We start from the raw sequence: 20,430 nt of genomic DNA on the forward strand, positions 1-20,430 counted from the left end.
ATGAACCAAATGAACGACTAACAACTTCCCCTGGCGACTACCAACCGTTTTAACTTATTAACGGCCATGGTCAAGTCCAAATTAAGCGAAATTTCAAAGGACCTCAAACTTGCGGTCAGGCTCTTGCGGTTGCGAAACGTCCTTGCTGAACTGCCGTGTCGGTTGCAACAGAGTTGCATGCACTTTATGGCACCGGACAGGATGCGTAGGTGGCCGAGACCACTCGGGTTCACAGACCATTTGACGGGGGCATGGGTGCAAGGTCACCAACCAGTCTGGGGCGTAGCCAAACACTGCCAGCTACCCCCGCCAATCATCCCCAGCGAGCCCTCTGGCCGTTCTCCAAGGACAGAGGGAGTTGCAGGTTCCCCGAGCATTTTGCCAATCGTGCGCTGACTGCATTATGTAGCTGCCACAGTCGAGTTCTTGCCCCCCTTGGCATAAAGGTTGCCCTTCTGCGTTTCACTGACAGCAAGGAGCTCACTGGGCTCACCTGCCATCCAGCCATCCAGCCATCTTGCCAGCCTGCCATCCTGCCACCTGCTACCCTAAAACCAAAGGCAACAACCCCCACACCAGCACACCCACAACACACTCAAAACGAAAAACACACACTGTGAATTTCAATTTCTTTGACACGTTCTTGTTGGTATTCGTTTGCAAAACGCTCAACAAGTGCCAGGATGCTGAGCAGTTGAGCTTGAGCAACTACAACGATGAGAGCCGAGTTAGATACAGAGAGAGAAAAGGTTTTAATTATAATCCTTCTAAATATAATCAGTATAAGATGGTCTAGTAAGAACTCATTATGTTTATTTTTAGATTTTTCTAAAAAGAATTCCTCACCTATTTCCTAATCAATTAGAGACTTTGCAAATATTTCCTTATACATTTATCCAGACTTTTATTATTAATAAGCTAATGGGTTTCATTTGTTTACCTCTCTTTTTTCGTATACCTTTCGGATACCTCAATTAAAATAGAGCTCGTGTTTGGACTAAACTTGTTGATTTAGGAACACAAAGTCCGAGGGTATAAATTTGAAAAGTGTACGAGCAGATAGAGAATGTAACAGACAAGCTTTGACTTTTATGTCCCTCAGACCTCACCGAAAAATGGCATCAACTCCCTTGACCCTGCGCCGTTCTGGCACCCCATCTGATGGCACTGTCCTTGCCCCTGCCACTCTCGTCTGCTCTGCTTCTGGGGAAAACTTTAGCAAATTGCCATTTTGGCATTTAGCAGGAGCAGAAAAGGAAGAAAACCGAAAAGCAAAATACGAGCAAAGGATCCCCCGTTGCCCGCCAAACAATTTTCTTACATTTGAGAGATTATTTTGTCGTGGTCCTTTCACATTTCGCATTTAATTCCGTCTCCTCGAACATTATTCTACACCTCCCCCAACAACAAAACACACAAAATAAAACACACCGCCTTCTCCTGGTCGAGGGCCGTCGTGGGCTGCAATCGAAATTCCGCTTGTAATTTACATGCCGCGAGTGCCCCTCCCACTCCTGTCTTTCCAATTTTTTGGGCATTTTCGGTTCGTTTTTGGGTGACTTTTTGCGGGCACCCGCCGCCCGCTTTTCGGGAATAAACAATACCCATCTCCGAACAACTTCCTGTTTCCTCGACTGCCATGCAAATTTAGCGAGTATATCCAGGAGCCAGGCGCCAGGACCCAGGACCCAGGACTCAGGACAGGGATCCAGGCCTACAAACATCAGCAGGCAAACAAACAAACAAGCAACTGGAAGCCAATGAGAACCTTTTCTCATTTCCTTTTGTAAGCTCCCCAGTTAGCCTCCCTCCTTGTACATATATCTATGTAGATGTATAGTACGGTATAGTATAGTAAGGTATGGTGTGGTATAGTATGGTACCTTTACGGCAACTTGTTGCTGTTGCAAAAAGCAATTTCATGCCAATGCGATGAATTGACAGCGACAGCGTTGAAGAAAATGGAGGAAAAAAACGAAAAGTGAAACACATGAGAAAGGAGCAGGAACTGGAAACCCGAACAGGAGCCTCTGAGACAGCCAGGAGCGACCCAGCCGACTGCGTTTGGCTCTGATTCTGATAACCCTGCCACACGGACAGGTGAACACGGACGGAATAGATGGCGAGGGGGGACAGACTGCCAGCCGCAGACCTTCCCATCCATTCAATCCGCTCTTCATTACGCTTACGGGGCTGGGCACTCGATGGACGTGAAACGGTCCTGTTATCCTCGCGGCACACAAAACACCAAACCCGCTCATCCTCTTTTAGGTTTCCGGCCAAACTATAGCTTTTTCGAAAGGGCACTCATACTTTATTTACTTTGCTGTTTACGGTTTCATTCAAATTGAATGGATTTGAGGATTGGAGATGCCCAGGAATTGGCACAGTAAGTTTCGAGAAGTTCTCGAACTTTTTCTACATTGGGATATAGTTCTGGAAACTATTATGAAACATAACATGATAGAAATCTGTTTCTATATCTATAAGATCTATACATGAAACATTATACTACATTAAAGAAAATAACATGTTAAAGTCCTTAATAAACTTTAAAAGTACAATTTTTAACATTTTTAAAATATTATTTAGGAATTCCGTAGCTTCAAGCATTCTATTTGATAAAAATAAAGTCTTCAACTATTAGTTTATTTAAGCTTTAAATTGCATATAAATTGCTCAAAATATTATACTATTTAATTAAGATCTTAAAAAATATAAAAACTTGATAAATTCCCCCTTAAAGGGTATCCCAAAGTCCATCTTACCTCCATCCGCCCATTGTTTGCTTTTGCTCTTGTCCCTTCGTGCAAACAATCATACTTCAAAGGCAATAAATCGTTATTTAAATTTCATTTTCCACATTGCTTAAAGTTTCATTTTCGTAAATTTCAGTTTCGTCACCGCCTGCCTCCATCAGCGCGGCATCGGGACGCTCCGGGACGCGCCGTCAAAGCAAGGATTCGGGGCCAGGCGCCATGGTGCGCTGAAAAGTATGCTCTAAAAAAATTCGGCTTATTTGGTTATGAATCCCCCGAGAGTGTTGGCTGCCGGCGCGAATATTTCTCCATCTTCGAGCCACCTGAATACCTGGAACTTTGTTTGCCTGTGTGTCTGAGTAGCTATATTCCTTACCCCGGAGTCCTGGCCCTATCAACTAGGCTCAAACACACATAAACACATGGGCAGATGGCCAACAGCTTTTGAGCCCAAGGTAGAAAAAAATTATGTATGCTATGGCATCTTTTATGATCCCTTTTTTTTCTGGGGAGGGCAAGGGATAAAGTAATCCTTTCGTAGGAGGAGCATACCTTTATTTTCCATATGTCATACCTAATCGATGTGAAATTCGAAATGAAATCTGACCAGGGGGTATTAAGTGTAAGTCCCTAGACACACTTAATGCTTCATACCTGCTCCGCCGACTAATTGGCTTAATATTAATCACATCCAGTTCCTTGGAAAATCTACCGACTTAAGCTTTTAATCGATTTTCGTCGAGTCTCCAGCGACTCGATTATGATTACGACTGGCTGGCTGGATGGCGAAAAGAGCACGAGAAGGTCCTGGGATCCTTGAATGACTTCCACCTCGACGATTCAATGCCACAGCTCCGCAGTTTGTGTATTTTTTTATGAGAATTTACACCGCCTTCGAGGATTTGAGGATGCTGATTAAGGAATGGCTCCGGGGCGGGATATTCATTTGCGCTTGTTTATTGAACTTGGAATTAGTTTGATTTGGCCACCGAGCTGGGCGAAGGTACAGGCCAAAACAATCTCAACAAAAAGGAAGCATTTTCAGGATAAACTGAAGAAACAGTGGGAGTGAGAGTGGTAGTGGGAGTACCAGAGGCAGTGGCAGTGGCAGTAGCGACTCCTTGGTGCGTTAAATATAATAAAATAAGCTCATTAAAATTATGAGACCCCCTGCTGCCTGCTGGGCCATCAAAGTTTTTCTCTTAACGTTGCCAACGAAAAGATACATAAATATATATTAACGTTTATATTTGAGGTTGCCATGACGGCTATACGGTGCTCCGTGTAAATCTTTGCACAACTCTGGCCATCAATCAGAGCCGGATTGTCAACTTTTCAGTCTCATCGGCCGACTCTCCGGGTAAGTTAATTACGGAAAACCAACGCCTGATTGATTCACAGACCCGTGCAAGTGTTCCGTGGAAGTTCACTTTACGGCAAAGTTTTCGGGTGCGATTGACAACAGGCACTTAACACATTGCCACGTCCTGGCTCCTGGCCCCCTCCTTGGTTGCCCCCAAATGAACCGCAAGTGCGCAACAGCTGAGGCATGAGTTGGCAATAGCGGAAAGTTGTGGGTGTTGCCGCAAGTTTATCCGCAACAAGCTGCAAGAGATTGAACCGTGAACCCTGACCCCCAGAAAAGTAGGCACCCAGTTTGTTACCCAGTTACAGACTGTCCTTGTCCTTTATTTTATCGGTTTGAGATCTCGGGCTTGTTGGTTGGGGAGGTAAGATAGCAGTTATACAAACATCAAAAAACAAAAGAAATAGGATTTTATCTCTGTGTACTCTAATTAATTTGCTTTTCCTGCAGCCTCATCGCAGTGACAGGCACAAAGGCTGCCAAAGTGTATACAATTGTGGATTAGATTTTGTTTCGAGCTTTTCTCTGTCTCTCCCCTGCTTAGCTTGGAAAAATATACATCGATCTTTACATATACACATTATTTTATATATATATACTATATATTGTATTCGATTGGATAACTCTACACAGGTACGCTTTAAGCCAGTTAATTCTGCAGTAAAATCTCATTAGGAAACAATTATTATTTAAATCGATTTTCCACTACGCTTCTTGTCAATTGTTCTTGTTTTAATGTTTACATTTAATACACAATAAATTCGGTGGGCGTTGATAGCTTTTTAAGGTTGTAATTCGATTTTGGAAATCAAGTTTGAGGTTTGAGCTTGCCAGCGATTTGATTGGGAAATCAAATTAAAGCCTCGACCTTGTCGCGGATTGCCATTGCCATAGCCCTGGTGGAAATGCTGAAAATTCCTTTGCCATTTTGCCATTTTGTTGGCAATGCAAATTAAAAGTTTGCGGCGAGGAGGAACTTTCTGTTTTGTTTGGTTAAATGTTAAAAATGATAGAGTGCTCTCGACGGCGGCTTTAAAGGGGGGGAAATGGCAATGCAAACATGAGTGAACATTCTGGCCTGGCCTCGTCCTCGTCCTCGTCCTGGAGAGAGCCTCCTCGACAATCCGACAATTTCATTTGGAATTCTAGCATTTCCTCTCCTCTAATGTGTAAGTTTGCGTATGAAAATAGTTGGAGTTTTATTTAGTTTTAGTTTAGATTTGTTTTTATTCTTAGTTCTTTTTTTTTTTTGTATTTTTTTATTCGTTTGTTTTTGCCCTCGCATTTTGTAAAGGTATTTTTCAAATATAAGCGTATGAGTTCAGAAGTGTTAGAAGTTCCACACAAGTACATGCATAAATATATAATATATATCGTTAGGATTTGTATTAAATATATGTATATGTATATATAGTTACGTCTGAGTTAAGTACTTTGATTAAATGATAGTTCTTTCTCCTTGGCTTAGACTAACAACAGTCAACATTAAACAGTCATTCCGATATGAGTTTTTTTCGTCAATTGGAAGAATTTCTTTTGCAAAGCAGGTGGAGCGTTAAATAAATATATATATATTCCAGCATATATCCTAACATACATAATAATATTACTTATCTCATATAGGTATGTATATATAATGTATAGTATATCTGTTATATTCACAAAAATCAACATCTATAAAGTTTCTTTTGTTATCCTCCTGGGAACTGGCTCCTTAAGCGTTTCAAGTTCAATTGACAGCACATTATTGGAATTGAAGTTATTTCGCCTTGGAACACATAAATACGCAAGTACACATCTAAATACTTATATCATATTGTATCTAAAAGGTAAAATTAGTAATACATTTTCTGATTTGTGGGTTGAAGGCTGCACACGCGTGGCTGGGTCATAAAAATGCGAGAAATCTCTGGCGGAATCTGAATCGGAATGGGAATCGGATCGCGGGGATTATCAGTCCGGCCTTCGGCATTCAAATGGAGGAGCGTCTGGCTCTGATAAGCCCCCACGATCCATAACATCCGTCATAAACAAGTGGATTATCGCCGCTTCTGGAGGCCTGACCACAGCCGATGACTTGTTAAATTCAACATCAGCTTCAGCATCAACACAAAAAAAATGTAAATAAAAAAGGAGGCCAGCCTCGGCGACCCGGCATTAAACTTTTAATAAACGAAGCCCAAATAAAGGGGCCTAACCATACCCCTCTTGGGCTTTTTTTTTCGGGCTAATCTGAATGGCATTTGGAATATTTCGCCTGGCAGCCTGGCTTTTGATAAAATTCTCTCTTGTTTTTTTTGTACACAATATACACAGGATTGTGGCATCGTTTTTAGCAAATTTCGCACTGGAATGCCGTGGCGAAAGATGTCTCAGCATATGTGATTGGTTTTTGGATAAAATCCTCCATCGGGCTGACGTCTTTATAGGACATGCAGGTTCTCGCAGCTCTTCGACTTGGATATGTCGCTCAGGCATATCTTCTGGAGCAGCTCCTTGGCCAGGTGCAGGGATATGTGGGTGCGCGAAGTCTTCATCTTCGAGGCGGTGGCCTTCTTCTCCCGCTTCTCCTTTAGTCGCATCTGATTCGGTTAAAAGGAAAAATGGTGGAAACGGGTCAAGAAACTGAAAGTGGTAGTGGCAGTCTGGCAGTGAGAGTGAGAGTGCAAGTGGAAGGAGGCCAGACGACTAATCTGGTTAGCCTGACCGGGTTTCCGTTCGCACAATTTTCATTAATTAGTGACTCGATCCGGAAGCAGGCCCCACCCAGGCCAGAAACCAACCTGCGCCGAGCCATGGCAACCAATGTTGGCGGTTATGGCAGTCTGGCAGCTTGGCGGTCTGGAGGATTCAAAATGTGGCTAAAAATAGCCAATTAAGTTTTATTACAAAAAGAATTTGTATCAAAAAATAAAATAATGGGTGAAGGTATACAAAATAATGAATATTGATTAAAAATCAAAAACATTCAAAGGTCTCTCTTGAATTTTACTTTCAAAGAGCTTCATGAATCCAGCCCACTTTTGGCCAACACTGGTTGCCAACCACACCGACTCGGCATATCCGTTTAACTCCATTTCCTGCACATTTCGGCCATGCACCGTGGGGTTGCGTGTGTTTCGCACCTTACCGCAAACAGCCGCAACCCCCGACCCTGCTCAGTTGACCCCCGGAACACCTGGATGCCTGGCACACTCACCTGCTTCAATATCCCCACTAGCAGCTCATCGACGTTGTGCTGTATGCCACTGGACGTCTCAATAAATTTGGCATCGCGTGAGGCGGCCAGGGCTTTGCCCTCTGAGGTGGCAGGAGCCAAGAGAAAGAAAATTTTTGGAGGAGGAAACGGAGACTGAAATGAAATCAAGCCATCATAATTAAGTAGCCGGACTTACCCTGCGACGTGATAAGCCGGGCACGAGCCAGATCCGCCTTGTTGCCGACGAGGATGACCGCCTTGTCCTTTGTGTAGTTCTCCTGCCACAAATAATTGATGATTTCCTCGGCCACCCGGAAGGAGCCGCGATCCACCACCGAGAACACAACGACACAGCCATGGGGCTCGTAGGTGGAAAGCGAGTTCTCCACACTCATCTCGACGCTGGGATGGTCGATGAAGACCATATCGGACTCCTCGTCATCCAGCAGCACGCTCACCGTCTTCTCGCCGAACTCGTCGTCTAAAACTCAGATCAGAATTAAACTCTAAAGACCCAAGTGGCAGCTGGGAAGCTAGGGGTTTTCGGGCACACACATAGGTTCCAGCTAGGGGTTATACGGCAGTACTTACTGCGCTCCAATGGGATTCAAGGGTCCACATGGAACTGGGACTATAACACTTACCCAGACTGGCATCGTAGGTGTGCATGTACTCCGAGGTCATGAACTGATTGACGAGCGCCGTCTTGCCCACTCCGGCATCCCCCAGCATCACTACTCGGTATCTGGCCGGTGGCGGTGGTTCCAGGTTGTCCGAGTCGTCCGGGGAGGCGGGCAGCGAGTCCACATTCGCGTATCCGGCTCCGCAACAGCTTCCCTCGAAGGGGGAGCGCTCACTGGCCCGGCTGTTGGTGGAATTCACACTGGTGTTGCTGCGAGATCTTCTAGATATTATCGAATCACCGCAATTGACGACGTTGCCCTTGCTGATGGAGAAGTGCCGCAGGCGGTACAGGTCATCACTGGCCCGGGGGTTGTACGGTCTCTCCGGCAGGGAGCACACACGAGGACGCACATGATCGGGAACTAAAAAGGATCTTTATAGGTACAGGAATCTAGAGCTAATGGGAAAACCCACCTGGCAACTCCAGAAAGTTAGAGGTTCTGCGCTGACGCCCTCGGTTCGAGCTCTGGAAGGCTAGAGGTCCCACATCGTCGTTGGACACAATGGAGGCATTGGAGCAGGCGCTTTTCATGGATTCCCTGGAGCTTCGCCGGCTGGCCAGGTAGGCCAATCCCCCCTTGGAGCTGCCCCTGCGCCGAGGCTTGTGCTCTACATGGGAGTCCCTCTTCGGCTTGGCAGGAGGCTTGCAGCCACTCAGCTCGTGATCCGCCTCCTGGGTAAGGTCACTGGTGGACTTGCGGTAGCGCAGCGATACCACACTGTCCGAACAGGTGCGGTCCAGCGTGGAGTGGGAGCTGTGGAGCACCTGGTAGCCGGGATTGGAGGTGATGTTGATGGCATGCCTGCGCTGGCGATGCGACTGGGTTTGGGGTCTTCCTGCCGTGTGATCCGGGTCCATTTCGGGTTCTGTGAAGCTGAAGCTGGTGGTGGTATGGGTCACCAGGGTGCTGGTTGTGTGTTGGGTACAGGTCTCCCCCGATTCCATCGACAACTGGGTGCAGTCCGTTACGCAAGAGTCCCGCTTCAGGCCATAGTAGTTACCAGATCCAGACCCATTCCCTGATCCCGCCATGGCGCTGAGATTACGAGCCTCGATCTTACTGATGACCGGCAGCTCCCATTCATCCCGCTGCCGCTTGTTTTGGCCACTTTTGGAATAGCTACCACTTCCCATGGCCATGGCCACCGCCACACTCTCATCCACTCCAGTGGTGGTCAGCTGCGGTACTGTTTCCAGTGGTGCCTTGGCGCTTCTGCTGAGCTTCTTGGAACCCTGCCGCCTGGGGGACGTGGGGGGATCGTAGTACAAGGCCCCGTCGTCGGGGGAAATGGGTTCGTAGTACTCGAACTTCCGTCCGTGGCTCGGACTCACTGCATCGAAGACGAATTGGCACGGGGACTTGGGACTCCTGGCGGTTGTGCGTCCGCTGAGCAAGGAGGCAGAGTCGTCAATGGACCCGGAGGATGGTGTCTGGTAGTAGGAGCTCGGCGTGGAACTGCTCTCCTCGTCGCAGCTGTCGTTAGCAAAGGTGGTGGTGATCTTGGGACTTCGCGGAGTATCGTGTCCGCCATAATTGTAGCCACCCGACGATTGGGTGGCATGATAGGGTCTAGATTCCAGATATAAGTAAAGTTTACATTAAAACTGAGGTTTCATCTCACCTGGGCAGCTTGGGCGTGGCTCCTTTGCAGGGCAGGGGATTGCTGGCAGCCCGTGTCTGGATTTTGTGATGAGAGGCTTGCGGATGACCGTAGGAGCCTCCGCTGACAGCTCCTTCGTCCCAGCTGCGCTGTTGTTGGGTCATTGCAGGGCCTGGTTGGGATATAATATTAAAAAGATGTTTTTAAAAACAAATCCTTAGTTTATTTGCTAAATTCATGGAGAAAGTATGCAAAATTCTTGGTTATTTTCGCTGGGCATTTATCAAAATTATGAAATGGGGGGGCAGATGCGATGTTAACGTTCCGCTGATGGCCAACTCATGTGTAAATATCATGGGCCATTACTCATCCCGCACATATACCCACACATAGACACATTACGCCACAAATACATATAAAAAGATAATACAAAGTGCGCCCCTGACCGTTCGGAACCTTGCCTAAATGGGCACAAAGTAAACATAATTTATGGCTTTATCTGTATTTAATCAAAATAATGAAAAGCAGGCAATAGAAACCGGGCATCATAAAGGCCAGGCCATTCCCAGCACCGCCCACAGATTGACCACAAAAGGGGGCGGCAGCGATGGCGCCGTCATTGGCCGCAAGTCATTTCCTTGACTTTCGGCCCAGAGACCGGAGGGAAGCGCTCTATTTGGCCTGGCAATTATTGTTAAATGTGCGTCGGTCTTCTGGTTTTCTCTCCAAGTCAGAGTCAGAGTAAGTGGATGCCCCTATTATCGCACCGCCCAGAAACCGCCGGCCCATCGCCCACTCAACACCCCTCGCCGACTGTCAACACCCCACACAGTTGGTGGCAACTTATGCAAAAGTTTTTGCCCCAAACAATCCGCTTGCCGGGGCAACAAAGTTCTCTAATGGGATTTGCCAGCACCAAGCTCCGAGCTGCGAGCTCCAAGCTGCGGGCTCAGAGTTTTGGCTTGCAGCTATTAAAGTTTAGTTCCTCGAAGCGTTTTGTTGCCTACATTCCGGCGCCTTCGATTATGATGGCCAGCATGAGAGATACAGCAAGTGTCGGCCATTTCCTCTCGGCGGCCCAAGTGATTTTCCATGCAATCGAAAACAGGATGCCCGGACGCAAGGTTGCAAGGATGCACTCTAGTTTTACGATACATTTGCCAACTCCCCAATGGCGTTTGTTGCAAGTGGCCTGGCATGTTGAACTCACCCCCTTGGCCCCTTTATGTTTCATCCGAGAGGTTGCATGGTGTTTCCCATGGACACGTGTTTGCTTCAAATTGCCACTCTCCACGGCCAGCTCACGTCTGACCTGCAGGCCATTATTATCTATCCTGTGCACAAATAGACACAACCACACACACACACACAGTCCGGAATTATACTCACACACGAAAGAGGACACGGTGGTGCGTGAGTACGTGTCCATATGGGAAAACAAATAGTGCGGAATAACGGTGGCAGCTCACCTGGTTTTCTACCTGTTGGCTGCCCTGTTTAAGGTATTCCGTGATCTAATACAGAGGTGAGTCTGTTTAGTGGCTCTAACTAAAGTACTTCCAAATCTGTAACTCTACTTTTCTTTTCTTTTAAAGACATTTAAAACTTTGATAATAGTCCTTGCCATGTAGTCTGTGACTTAATAGCTACTTCTTTGAAGGAAACTCCACCGTTGAACAATCCAAAGTCCAAAGTTCCCGGAATGAAAAGTTTGCACTTTAAGCCCCCAAAGAACTCTCTGGCTAAATACCACTTACAAGGCATCAATTATTCGAATGATTGATTCAAGTGTTTGGCAACTTGTTGTTTTCCAGCTACCTTTTTCGGATTTGATTTTCCTTTTTATTTTACTTTATTTTTGCTTGTATTTTGCATTTTCACGTAATGGTGTGTTGCTACCGCAACGTATCTGGGAAGGGGATTGGTTTGGGGAATATGATAACAAAATGTTGATGGAAGTGCCCCGGAGTCCAGGGCTCACCTGTCCCCCAGCCACACTACCTTTCACGGGCTTTGCAAAAATCTGCAGACAACAAATCAATAGAAATATTCTGTCCGCCCACATTGAGACGTTTCTTTCCTTTTGATTCGATTGGTTTCCTTTCTCGTTTCTTTATTTTTTTTTTTACCAAATACCCAGTAGTTTGGTCCGCTTCGACTTCTTTTATTATTATTTTTATTATATGGAATTTTGTATGCATAAAGGCCAACGAGTTGGGGTCTTGGGGACTTTAGTCAGCTTATTGTATTAGGGTAAGGTCCTCGGGCTACGCATTGGGATTTTCAGATAAAAAATATATATGTACCAGCTACCAGTAGGAGAGGAAAGGTAAGCCCGTGTAAGATAATAATTGATACAGATTTTTGAATTATAAACGATATTTCTTGGGGGAACCAATCAATCAGTGTGGATTGAATTATTGATGGAGAGTGTCCTGACCCTTCAGACTTTAAAAAGGTGGGGGAGTGCGGACCGAGAGTTGCATTTGCATAACCCTGGCATTTGTTGGCACCTTCTTTGTGCTTTCTCCTTCTGTTTGGCCGGGCTTTCTTTTCCTGCCATAATTGGAGGGGCCCAGGACTAATGACTCTTCCTGCACAGGACCGTCATTAAGTGGCAGGAGTTCATGGGCCGTTCGGACAACCCTTTTTGTAAACTTTGCTTAATTACAAGTCCGCACCCGTTAAACGCATACTTAACACCCACACCCCCATAAATATTTTCTTCCTTTTGTATGACTCTGTGTGTCCTGTGTCTGTGTTGTAAAAATAAACTGGAGTGGATATACAACATAGTGCGAGAACACAAACAAGAAAAGTCCATAAAACACTTAAGATCACGGAGAAAAAAGGGGGGCGTAGTGGGTGAGTGAGTGATGGGTGGTTGTAGGTCTCCGGTCTCCGGTCTCCGGTCTCTGTGTTAGTATTTACTCTCACAGACAAGTAGGAATGTTTCTGGGCTGGTCAGTTGGCCTGGTCAGTTGGCAAATTACAAATCCGGCCAAAGTCACGTCGCCAGTTGGTCATTAGCCGCCACTTGAGGCTTTCAGGCGCTCTGTCTTGCCACTCCGCCCTGCTCCCCTCTGGGCATCGATTTTATTGCAACACATAATTCCTGAGGCAGGGCGCCATTTGTGCAAATCTCATGTTGATGGCATATTAAGTGGCCTCCGAACTCTGGCCTACGACCTTCCATCTCCCCCAACCCCTTGCTAGTTTCCTGCCAATTTGCACTTTAAATGGCCGACGGGTGGGCATAAAAATGCGAGTCCTTTTGAAATAGACAGGAATGGCGCAAACTTACGTGTAATTAGACGCGTCTGGGCGCGAGGATTAGCAATTAAGTGAATGTCCTGTGAGAGCGCAACAAGTGCCGTGGCAGCGTAAAAGAGATGGCGAACGTGAAAAGGACACGGGTAATCCCCACTGGGGAGGAAGGACCACGGAGTTTAGGGGCAACAGGCAGAGCAGCGCATAAATCAACATGTCAAATCGCAGCTTACAAAGTGCCATACCAATACACTCCCACAACACACACACATACACCCATACCAATACCCAGTTTTGAAATATGAAGACAAACTCACTTTTACTCCGCGCGCCGCATTAGAGTTTAATGTTTGCCATTTTCATCAAATTTGTTGGATAATGCGGTCTGTTATAGCAACTTTGCTAATTGTCCAACACCAACAATGCCACAAAAAAACAAACACCGACACAGCTACCACTCACACACTCTTAACACACACACACACACACCTTACGAAATCGAAATTGAAACCGAAACCGACACAAACACAAAGACCAACACACGAACGCACAACGATAAGCAACAGTTGCTCTGCACTTCCGTTTCCGCTTTGCAACCGTCGAACTGTCCGCCCGGACGAAGCTACGGCGGCGGCTGCTCGAGCTGAACTGTGGTCTTCCCCAAAAGGTATTTCAGGTTTTCCCGGCTCCTCCACTCGGTGGAAAAGCTCCACTCTCCGGAGCTTTCCTCGATTTTCCAGCGCGACTGGAATGCGGAGCCAATTTGGTCAAAAGCTGCCACATGCAACGACTGTTGATATTGCCGCCAAGGATGCGGCGCGAAGTGATGATTTGCGAATCTACTCACAGGTTTTTATGTTTTATGACTTCTAATATATAAAAGAAAATAGATTCCGGTATGGCTTGCTTTTAAGGAAATTGCATAAGGTGAGGTGCATAAGGTTAAGGTACTAAAAAGTGTATATTTTTGTAACATTTATAGGATATTTCTGAATGATTTATTTAATAGTTTCTTTATAAATAAACTGAGTTAGTAAACTTTATAAGTAAACTTAAATGACAGTGCTAACCACAGACTTCATCATTTCATCAAAATAGTAGTCATGAGCAATTAATTTTTATTAGCAACTTTGGAAGGAAAATATTTTATATTTTTTAAGCTTTCAAGCTAATTATTGTGTTAATTTTGAGATAATCGTTATAACCTTGAGTTTTAAAGCTATATCTTCGACAATTCTCATCCGATTCTCAAGCGGAGTACCTTAAACGATTTCTGGATTGATTTGCTACCATTCTGCATAAAAATCCTGCGAAAAAATATTTTTTAGATTTTTCGTCCATTTTTTGTGATGGGTCCCTTGAAAATGGGGTTTTCCCCTATAGGGGCCACAGGGATGGCTATATCTTCCTCAATTCTCATCCGATTCTCAAGCGGAGTACCTTAAACGATTTGTGGATTGATTTGCTACCATTCTGCATCAAAATCCTGCGACAAAATATTTTTTAGATTTTTCGTCCATTTTTTGTGATGGGTCCCTTGAAAATGGGGTTTTCCCCTATAGGGGCCCCAGGGATGGCTATATCTTCCTCAATTCTCATCCGATTCTCAAGCGGAGTACCTTAAACGATTTCTGGATTGATTTGCTACCATTCTGCATCAAAATCCTGCGACAAAATATTTTTTAGATTTTTCGTCCATTTTTTGTGATGGGTCCCTTGAAAATGGGGTTTTCCCCTATACGGGACACAGGGATGGCTGTATCTTCCTCAATTCTCATCTGATTCTCAAGCGGAGTATCTTAAACGATTTCTGGAGTGATTCTCCACCATTCTGCATCAAAATTCTGCGACAAAATATTTTTTAGATTTTTCGTCCATTTTTTATGATGGGTCCCTCGAAAATGGGGTTTTCCCCTATAGGGGCCACAGGGATGGCTGTATCTTCCTCAATTCTCATCCGATTCTCAAGCGGAGTACCTTAAACGATTTGTGTATGGATTTGCTACCATTCTGCATCAAAATCCTGCGACAAAATATTTTTTAGATTTTTCGTCCATTTTTTGTGATGGGTCCCTCGAAAATGGGGTTTTCCCCTATAGGGGCCACAGGGATGGCTATATCTTCCTCAATTCTCATCCGATTCTCAAGCGGAGTACCTTAAACGATTTCTGGAGTGATTCTCTACCATTCTGCATCGAAATCCTGAGACAAAATATTTTTTCGATTTTTCGTCCATTTTTTGTGATGGGTCCCTTGAAAATGGGGTTTTCTCCTATAGGGGCCACAGGGATGGCTGTATCTTCCTCAATTCTCATCCGATTCTCATGCGGAGTACCTTAAACGATTTGTGGATTGATTTTCCACCATTCTGCATCGAAATCCTGAGACAAAATATTTTTTCGATTTTTCGTCCATTTTTTGTGATGGGTCCCTTGAAAATGGGGTTTTCCCCTATAGGGTCCACAATGATGACTATATTTTTCCCAATTCTCATCCGATTCTCAAGCGGAGTACCTTAAACGATTTGTGGATTGATATTGCACCCTTCTGCATCAAAATCCTGAGACAAAATATTTTTTAGATTTTTCGTCCATTTTTTGTGATGGGTCCCTTGAAAATGGGGTTTTCTCCTATAGGGCCACAGGGATGGCTGTATCTTCCTCAATTCTCATCCGATTCTCAAGCGGAGTACCTTAAGCGATTTGTGGATTGATTCTCCGCCATTCTGCATCAAAATCCTGAGACAAAATATTTTTTCGATTTTTCGTCCATTTTTTGTGATGGGTCCCTTGAAAATGGGGTTTTCCCCTATAGGGTCCACAATGATGACTATATTTTTCCCAATTCTCATCCGATTCTCAAGCGGAGTACCTTAAACGATTTGTGGATTGATATTGCACCCTTCTGCATCAAAATCCTGAGACAAAATATTTTTTCGATTTTTCGTCCATTTTTTGTGATGGGTCCCTTGAAAATGGGGTTTTCCCCTATAGGGGCCACAGGGATGGCTGTATTTTCCTCAATTCTCATCCGATTCTCAAGCGGAGTACCTTAAACGATTTGTGGATTGATTCTCCGCCATTCTGCATCAAAATCCTGAGACAAAATATTTTTTCGATTTTTCGTCCATTTTTTGTGTTGGGTCCCTTGAAAATGGGGTTTTCCCCTATAGGGTCCACAATGATGACTATATTTTTCCCAATTCTCATCCGATTCTCAAGCGGAGTACCTTAAACGATTTGTGGATTGATATTGCACCCTTCTGCATCAAAATCCTGAGACAAAATATTTTTTCGATTTTTCGTCCATTTTTTGTGATGGGTCCCTTGAAAATGGGGTTTTCTCCTATAGGGGCCACAGGGATGGCTGTATCTTCCTCAATTCTCATCCGATTCTCAAGCGGAGTACCTTAAACGATTTGTGGATTGATATTGCACCCTTCTGCATCAAAATCCTGAGACAAAATATTTTTTCGATTTTTCGTCCATTTTTTGTGATGGGTCCCTTGAAAATGGGGTTTTCCCCTATAGGGTCCACAATGATGACTATATTTTTCCCAATTCTCATCCGATTCTCAAGCGGAGTACCTTAAACGATTTGTGGATTGATTCTCCACCATTCTGCATCAAAATCCTGAGACAAAATATTTTTTCGATTTTTCGTCCATTTTTTGTGATGGGTCCCTTGAAAATGGGGTTTTCTCCTATAGGGGCCACAGGGATGGCTGTATCTTCCTCAATTCTCATCCGATTCTCAAGCGGAGTACCTTAAACGATTTATGGATTGATTTTCCACCATTCTGCATCAAAATCCTGAGACAATATTTTTGTTATATTTTTGTCCATTTTTTGTGAGGGATCCCTTAAAAATGGGGCCCCGCTATAGGGGTCAAAGGGATGGTTATATCTTCCCCAATGGTTCTCCGATTTTAAAGATTCGGCCGATGCCAACCTTTTCGACTGTATAAAAAACATGAATGTTTTATGGGCTATAAAATCATTGTTTTATTTTTTCTTGTTTTTTGTTCATTTTTTTTAAGTTTGCTTATGAACTAATCTTACAGCTACTTATATAATAAATAGTCTGGAAGTCTTGGTCTTAAATTCTAGAGAAACGACTGCGGGATGTCAGGATATAGACGACAGGATAACATGTTCTTGTATGTGGCTGCACGGGTGCAGGGCGGGTAAAGATGTTGCAGGATGGTGCCTGCCTCAGCTCCAACTCCTTACAAGTTGGCAACGCGGGCGGAGAGATCCTCCAGCTTCTGGTAGATGGCAGCCGGAAGATCGGCGCCCACCTGGGACTCAAAGTAAGTGCGAATGTCCTTCACCTCTTGGGACCAGAAGTCCTTGGGCAGCGAGAACAACTGCTCCACATCGATTTCCTCCTTCATGCCATTCAGGTTGAGGGCTCCTTCCGCTGGAATGTGTCCAATGGCCGAGTCCACGTAGCACTTCTCTCCGTTGATCCTACGCAGGATCCACTCCAGGACGCGGGAGTTCTCACCGTATCCGGGCCACATGAACTTGCCCTCAGTGCTCTTGCGGAACCAGTTGACGTGGAAGATCTTGGGCACCTTGCCACGCTTCTCCATGCTCAGCCAGTGGGCCACATAGTCACCGAAGTTGTAGCCGAAGAACGGCCTCATGGCGAAGGGATCGTGCATGATAACCTTGCCCTTGTGCTCCGCGGCGGCGGTGGCCTCGCTCCTCATGGCGGCACCGATGAAGACACCGTGGGTCCAGTCCCTGGCCTCGTAGATCAGGGGCACACCAGCTGGGCGACGACCTCCGAAGAGCATGGCGGAGATGGGCACTCCAGCCGGATCCTCCCAGGCGCCATCAATGATGGGGCACTGGGCGGCGGGGGTGCAGAAGCGGGAGTTGGGGTGGGCAGCTGGCTTGCCGGAGTCCTTAGTCCAGGGCTTGCCCAGCCAGTCGGTGATCTGGACATTGGGAGCCAGGCTGCTCTCCATGCCTTCCCAGAAGACACCGCCGTCGGAAGTGGAGGCCACATTGGTGAAGATTGTGTTCTTGAACACAGTGTTCATGGCAATGGGATTGGTCTCCATGGAGGTACCAGGGGCAACGCCGAAGAAGCCATTCTCCGGGTTGATGGCGCGGAGGACTCCTTGGGAGTCGAACTTCATCCAGGCGATGTCGTCGCCTACGCACTCCACCTTGTAGTTGGCCAGAGAGGGGTTCAACATGGCCAGGTTGGTCTTGCCGCAGGCCGAGGGGAAGGCAGCGGTGATGTACTTTTTCTCTCCCTTGGGATCCGTGATGCCCAGGATGAGCATGTGCTCGGCCAGCCAGCCCTCTCGCTTGGCAATGGTGCTTCCGATTCTCAGGGCGAAGCACTTCTTGCCCAGAAGGGAGTTTCCACCATAGCCAGAGCCATAGGACACAATGAGGTTCTCGGCGGGCTTGTGCAGGATGATGGTCCTCTCGGGGTCACAGGGCCAGGACGGCATATCCACCTGGCCATTGGCGGGGGCTCCCACGGAGTGCAGGGCCCGGACGAACTCCTCCTTCTTGGCCAGCTGGCGCAGGACGGCGGCGCCCATACGGGTCATGATCCTCATGGAGGCCACCACGTAGGCGGAGTCCGTGAGCTCAATTCCGATCTTGGAGAGTGGGGAGCCCACTGGGCCCATGCTGAAGGGCACCACGTACATGGTGCGTCCCTTCATGCAGCCGGGGAAGCGCTGCTGCACCGCAGCCTCCATGTCCTTGGGCGAGATCCAGTTGCCCAGGGTGCCCTTGACACCGTCCAGGGGAGTGGGAATGGTCTCCTCCTTGCGGTCCGTGCAGATGAAGGTCTTGGACTCGACGCGGGCCACATCGGCGGGGTTGGTGCGGGCCAGCCAGCAGTTCTCATACTTGGGCAGCGGGACAATGGTTCCCATCTCGAGGAGGCTCTTGATGAGCATCTTGTTCTCCTGCTCGCTGCCGTCGCAGATGTGCACCTGGTCGGGCTGGCACAGGGCGATGCCCTCCTCTACGAAGCTGCGCACGCCGGCGGTGAGGGATCCCACATCGCCGTAGGAGATGGGGATGCCGCGGATGTGGCTGTAGAGACCGCAATTGTCCTGGCGCAGCTTGTGCAGCTGGGGCAGACCGCAGGCATTGGCGGAGCTGCAAGAGAGAAGGAGGGGGAATTGCAATTTAATTAACTTTCCAAGATGGTTGAACGGGTTTTCCGAAACAGCATTAAAATTTCAGGCTGCCCGGATGCCAGAATGCCAGCACAGAATGGCAGGATGCACTTTAATTTCTGAACAATAACACAAAATGGAAAATAATATCGTTTACTTACATAATTTTGCTTTGTTCGATGAGCTCGGGCATTTTGATTTTGTTTTTAATGGGATTTCTCTCGAAACTTGTATTATTTGGAATTGAAAGACGCGACTCGTGAAAGAGTGGTTGGCACTTTTGGCTTAATTCGTTTATCACAATGGTTAATTATCACAATTCGATGGTGGAGTGCAGAGTGGGCTGCTTTACGTTCATATGTTCTTCCAGAGTTTCTTGTCAAATATCAGCTTGATTTTCAGACCACTGAAATATGGCTTTTCACTTGATCTTTCCATTTACTCTGACCAGGAGTATCTGATGCCCAACAGCCCCGGCTGGCGGTCTTTTATACCCGTTGTCGCGGCATCGATATGACTAGAACAAGTCTGCCGATCGGCACCGATTCGGGTCCGGACTGCGCCTCGGCTGGCCCACGATCGCCGGCCGTATCAGATGCGAGCGAGAGGGTCAGACCTCGAGCGAGCTGATTGGCTGCCGGCGGAGGCTCGGCGATTGTTTTGGTTTTTCACCCAGTCCATGGTACACATTCGGGGTGGTGGGGGCTTCCCGGTGCCCCCATATATCCCCCATGGCAACAGCGATTTTTTATTTTCGAGAGCGATTTCTAGTGCGTTTCAATCGCATTCTGATAAGGTATTGTCGGTTGTTGTTATTTTTGATACCCTGGTACACAGGCATTTTTCTATTTTCTGTTTTTTTGCCACTTTTCCCGGTTGTTAATTTAATTATTTTGTTTATGATTTAATGGAGGAGAGCGTGGCAGACCAAAATAGAAACCGGTTCATGGACAGCTGAAGCAACAGCAGTTGCTTTCTTCGCCTTGCAGCTGAGTACATTCTGGACGAATCTGCAGTGTATGCAGCAGACACTGCACTTTGGTGGCAGACACTGTTTCTAGTGGTTCTGATGGGGTTCTGGGGACACGAGCCCTCCTACGCCTACTGACCCAAGGACATCACATGGCTGCTCTCACTTTCATTAGCTGGCTTTTGGCCAAATTGTAGAAACTTTCGCTTATTTGTAGAATCAATGACGGAAAATTTGTATCATCAAGATTCGGGCGCCTCTTTTTTATTGGCCATGGCCAAGGTCTTGGAGGCCAGTCATGTGTTTATTTGGCCAACGGGGGGGGTGGTCGCCAAGAATAGACCCCCATGGTTGTCATGTGTCTTCTCTGCTCTTGGGGAAGGAGAAATGAAGGTGCTGTGGTGGTGCGACTTTGGACCT

At 46.4% G+C, this 20,430-nt stretch overlaps 2 protein-coding genes across 3 annotated transcripts; both read right to left on the bottom strand.

The window, feature by feature from the left end:
- Positions 1-4,448: 4,448 nt before the first annotated feature.
- Rgk2 (Rad, Gem/Kir family member 2) lies at positions 4,449-13,509 on the bottom strand. Of its 2 annotated transcripts, none has more exons than XM_017237164.2 (7): positions 13,198-13,509; positions 9,632-9,782; positions 8,423-9,579; positions 7,969-8,370; positions 7,521-7,805; positions 7,325-7,425; positions 4,449-5,947 (listed from the first exon to the last, which is right to left on the bottom strand). In XM_017237164.2, exons 2-7 carry the CDS (start codon positions 9,772-9,774, stop codon positions 5,924-5,926), a joined length of 2,112 nt encoding a protein of 703 aa, XP_017092653.2. In that variant the 5' UTR covers positions 9,775-9,782; positions 13,198-13,509; the 3' UTR covers positions 4,449-5,923. The 2 variants fall into 2 exon arrangements, with proteins under 2 accessions (XP_017092653.2, XP_017092652.2); XM_017237163.2 differs by having other exon boundaries at positions 4,449-6,707.
- Positions 13,510-16,859: 3,350 nt separating this feature from the next.
- LOC108122499 (phosphoenolpyruvate carboxykinase [GTP]) lies at positions 16,860-19,510 on the bottom strand. The gene is made up of 2 exons (XM_017237122.3): positions 19,202-19,510; positions 16,860-19,020 (listed from the first exon to the last, which is right to left on the bottom strand). The coding sequence occupies exons 1-2, from the start codon at positions 19,231-19,233 to the stop codon at positions 17,109-17,111; spliced, it is 1,944 nt and encodes a 647-aa protein (XP_017092611.2). The 5' UTR covers positions 19,234-19,510; the 3' UTR covers positions 16,860-17,108.
- Positions 19,511-20,430: the final 920 nt, after the last annotated feature.

Source organism: Drosophila bipectinata, chromosome 2R, assembly GCF_030179905.1.
Source record: "Drosophila bipectinata strain 14024-0381.07 chromosome 2R, DbipHiC1v2, whole genome shotgun sequence".
NCBI lineage: Eukaryota > Metazoa > Arthropoda > Insecta > Diptera > Drosophilidae > Drosophila > Drosophila bipectinata.

Bases quoted from the DNA above. Each gene is read 5' to 3' on its own strand.
- LOC108122499 (XM_017237122.3), bottom strand. From the start codon at position 19,233: ATGCCCGAGCTCATCGAACAAAGCAAAATTAT. The intron at 19,021-19,201 runs GTAAGTAAACGA...TCTCTCTTGCAG, and splicing joins ATCGAACAAAGCAAAATTAT to CTCCGCCAATGCCTGCGGTC.
- Rgk2 (XM_017237163.2), bottom strand. From the start codon at position 9,774: ATGACCCAACAACAGCGCAGCTGGGACGAAGGAGCTGTCAGCGGAGGC. The intron at 7,806-7,968 runs GTAAGTGTTATA...TCTGAGTTTTAG, and splicing joins CACCTACGATGCCAGTCTGG to ACGACGAGTTCGGCGAGAAG. The intron at 6,708-7,324 runs GTGAGTGTGCCA...TAACCGAATCAG, and splicing joins TAGTGGGGATATTGAAGCAG to ATGCGACTAAAGGAGAAGCG.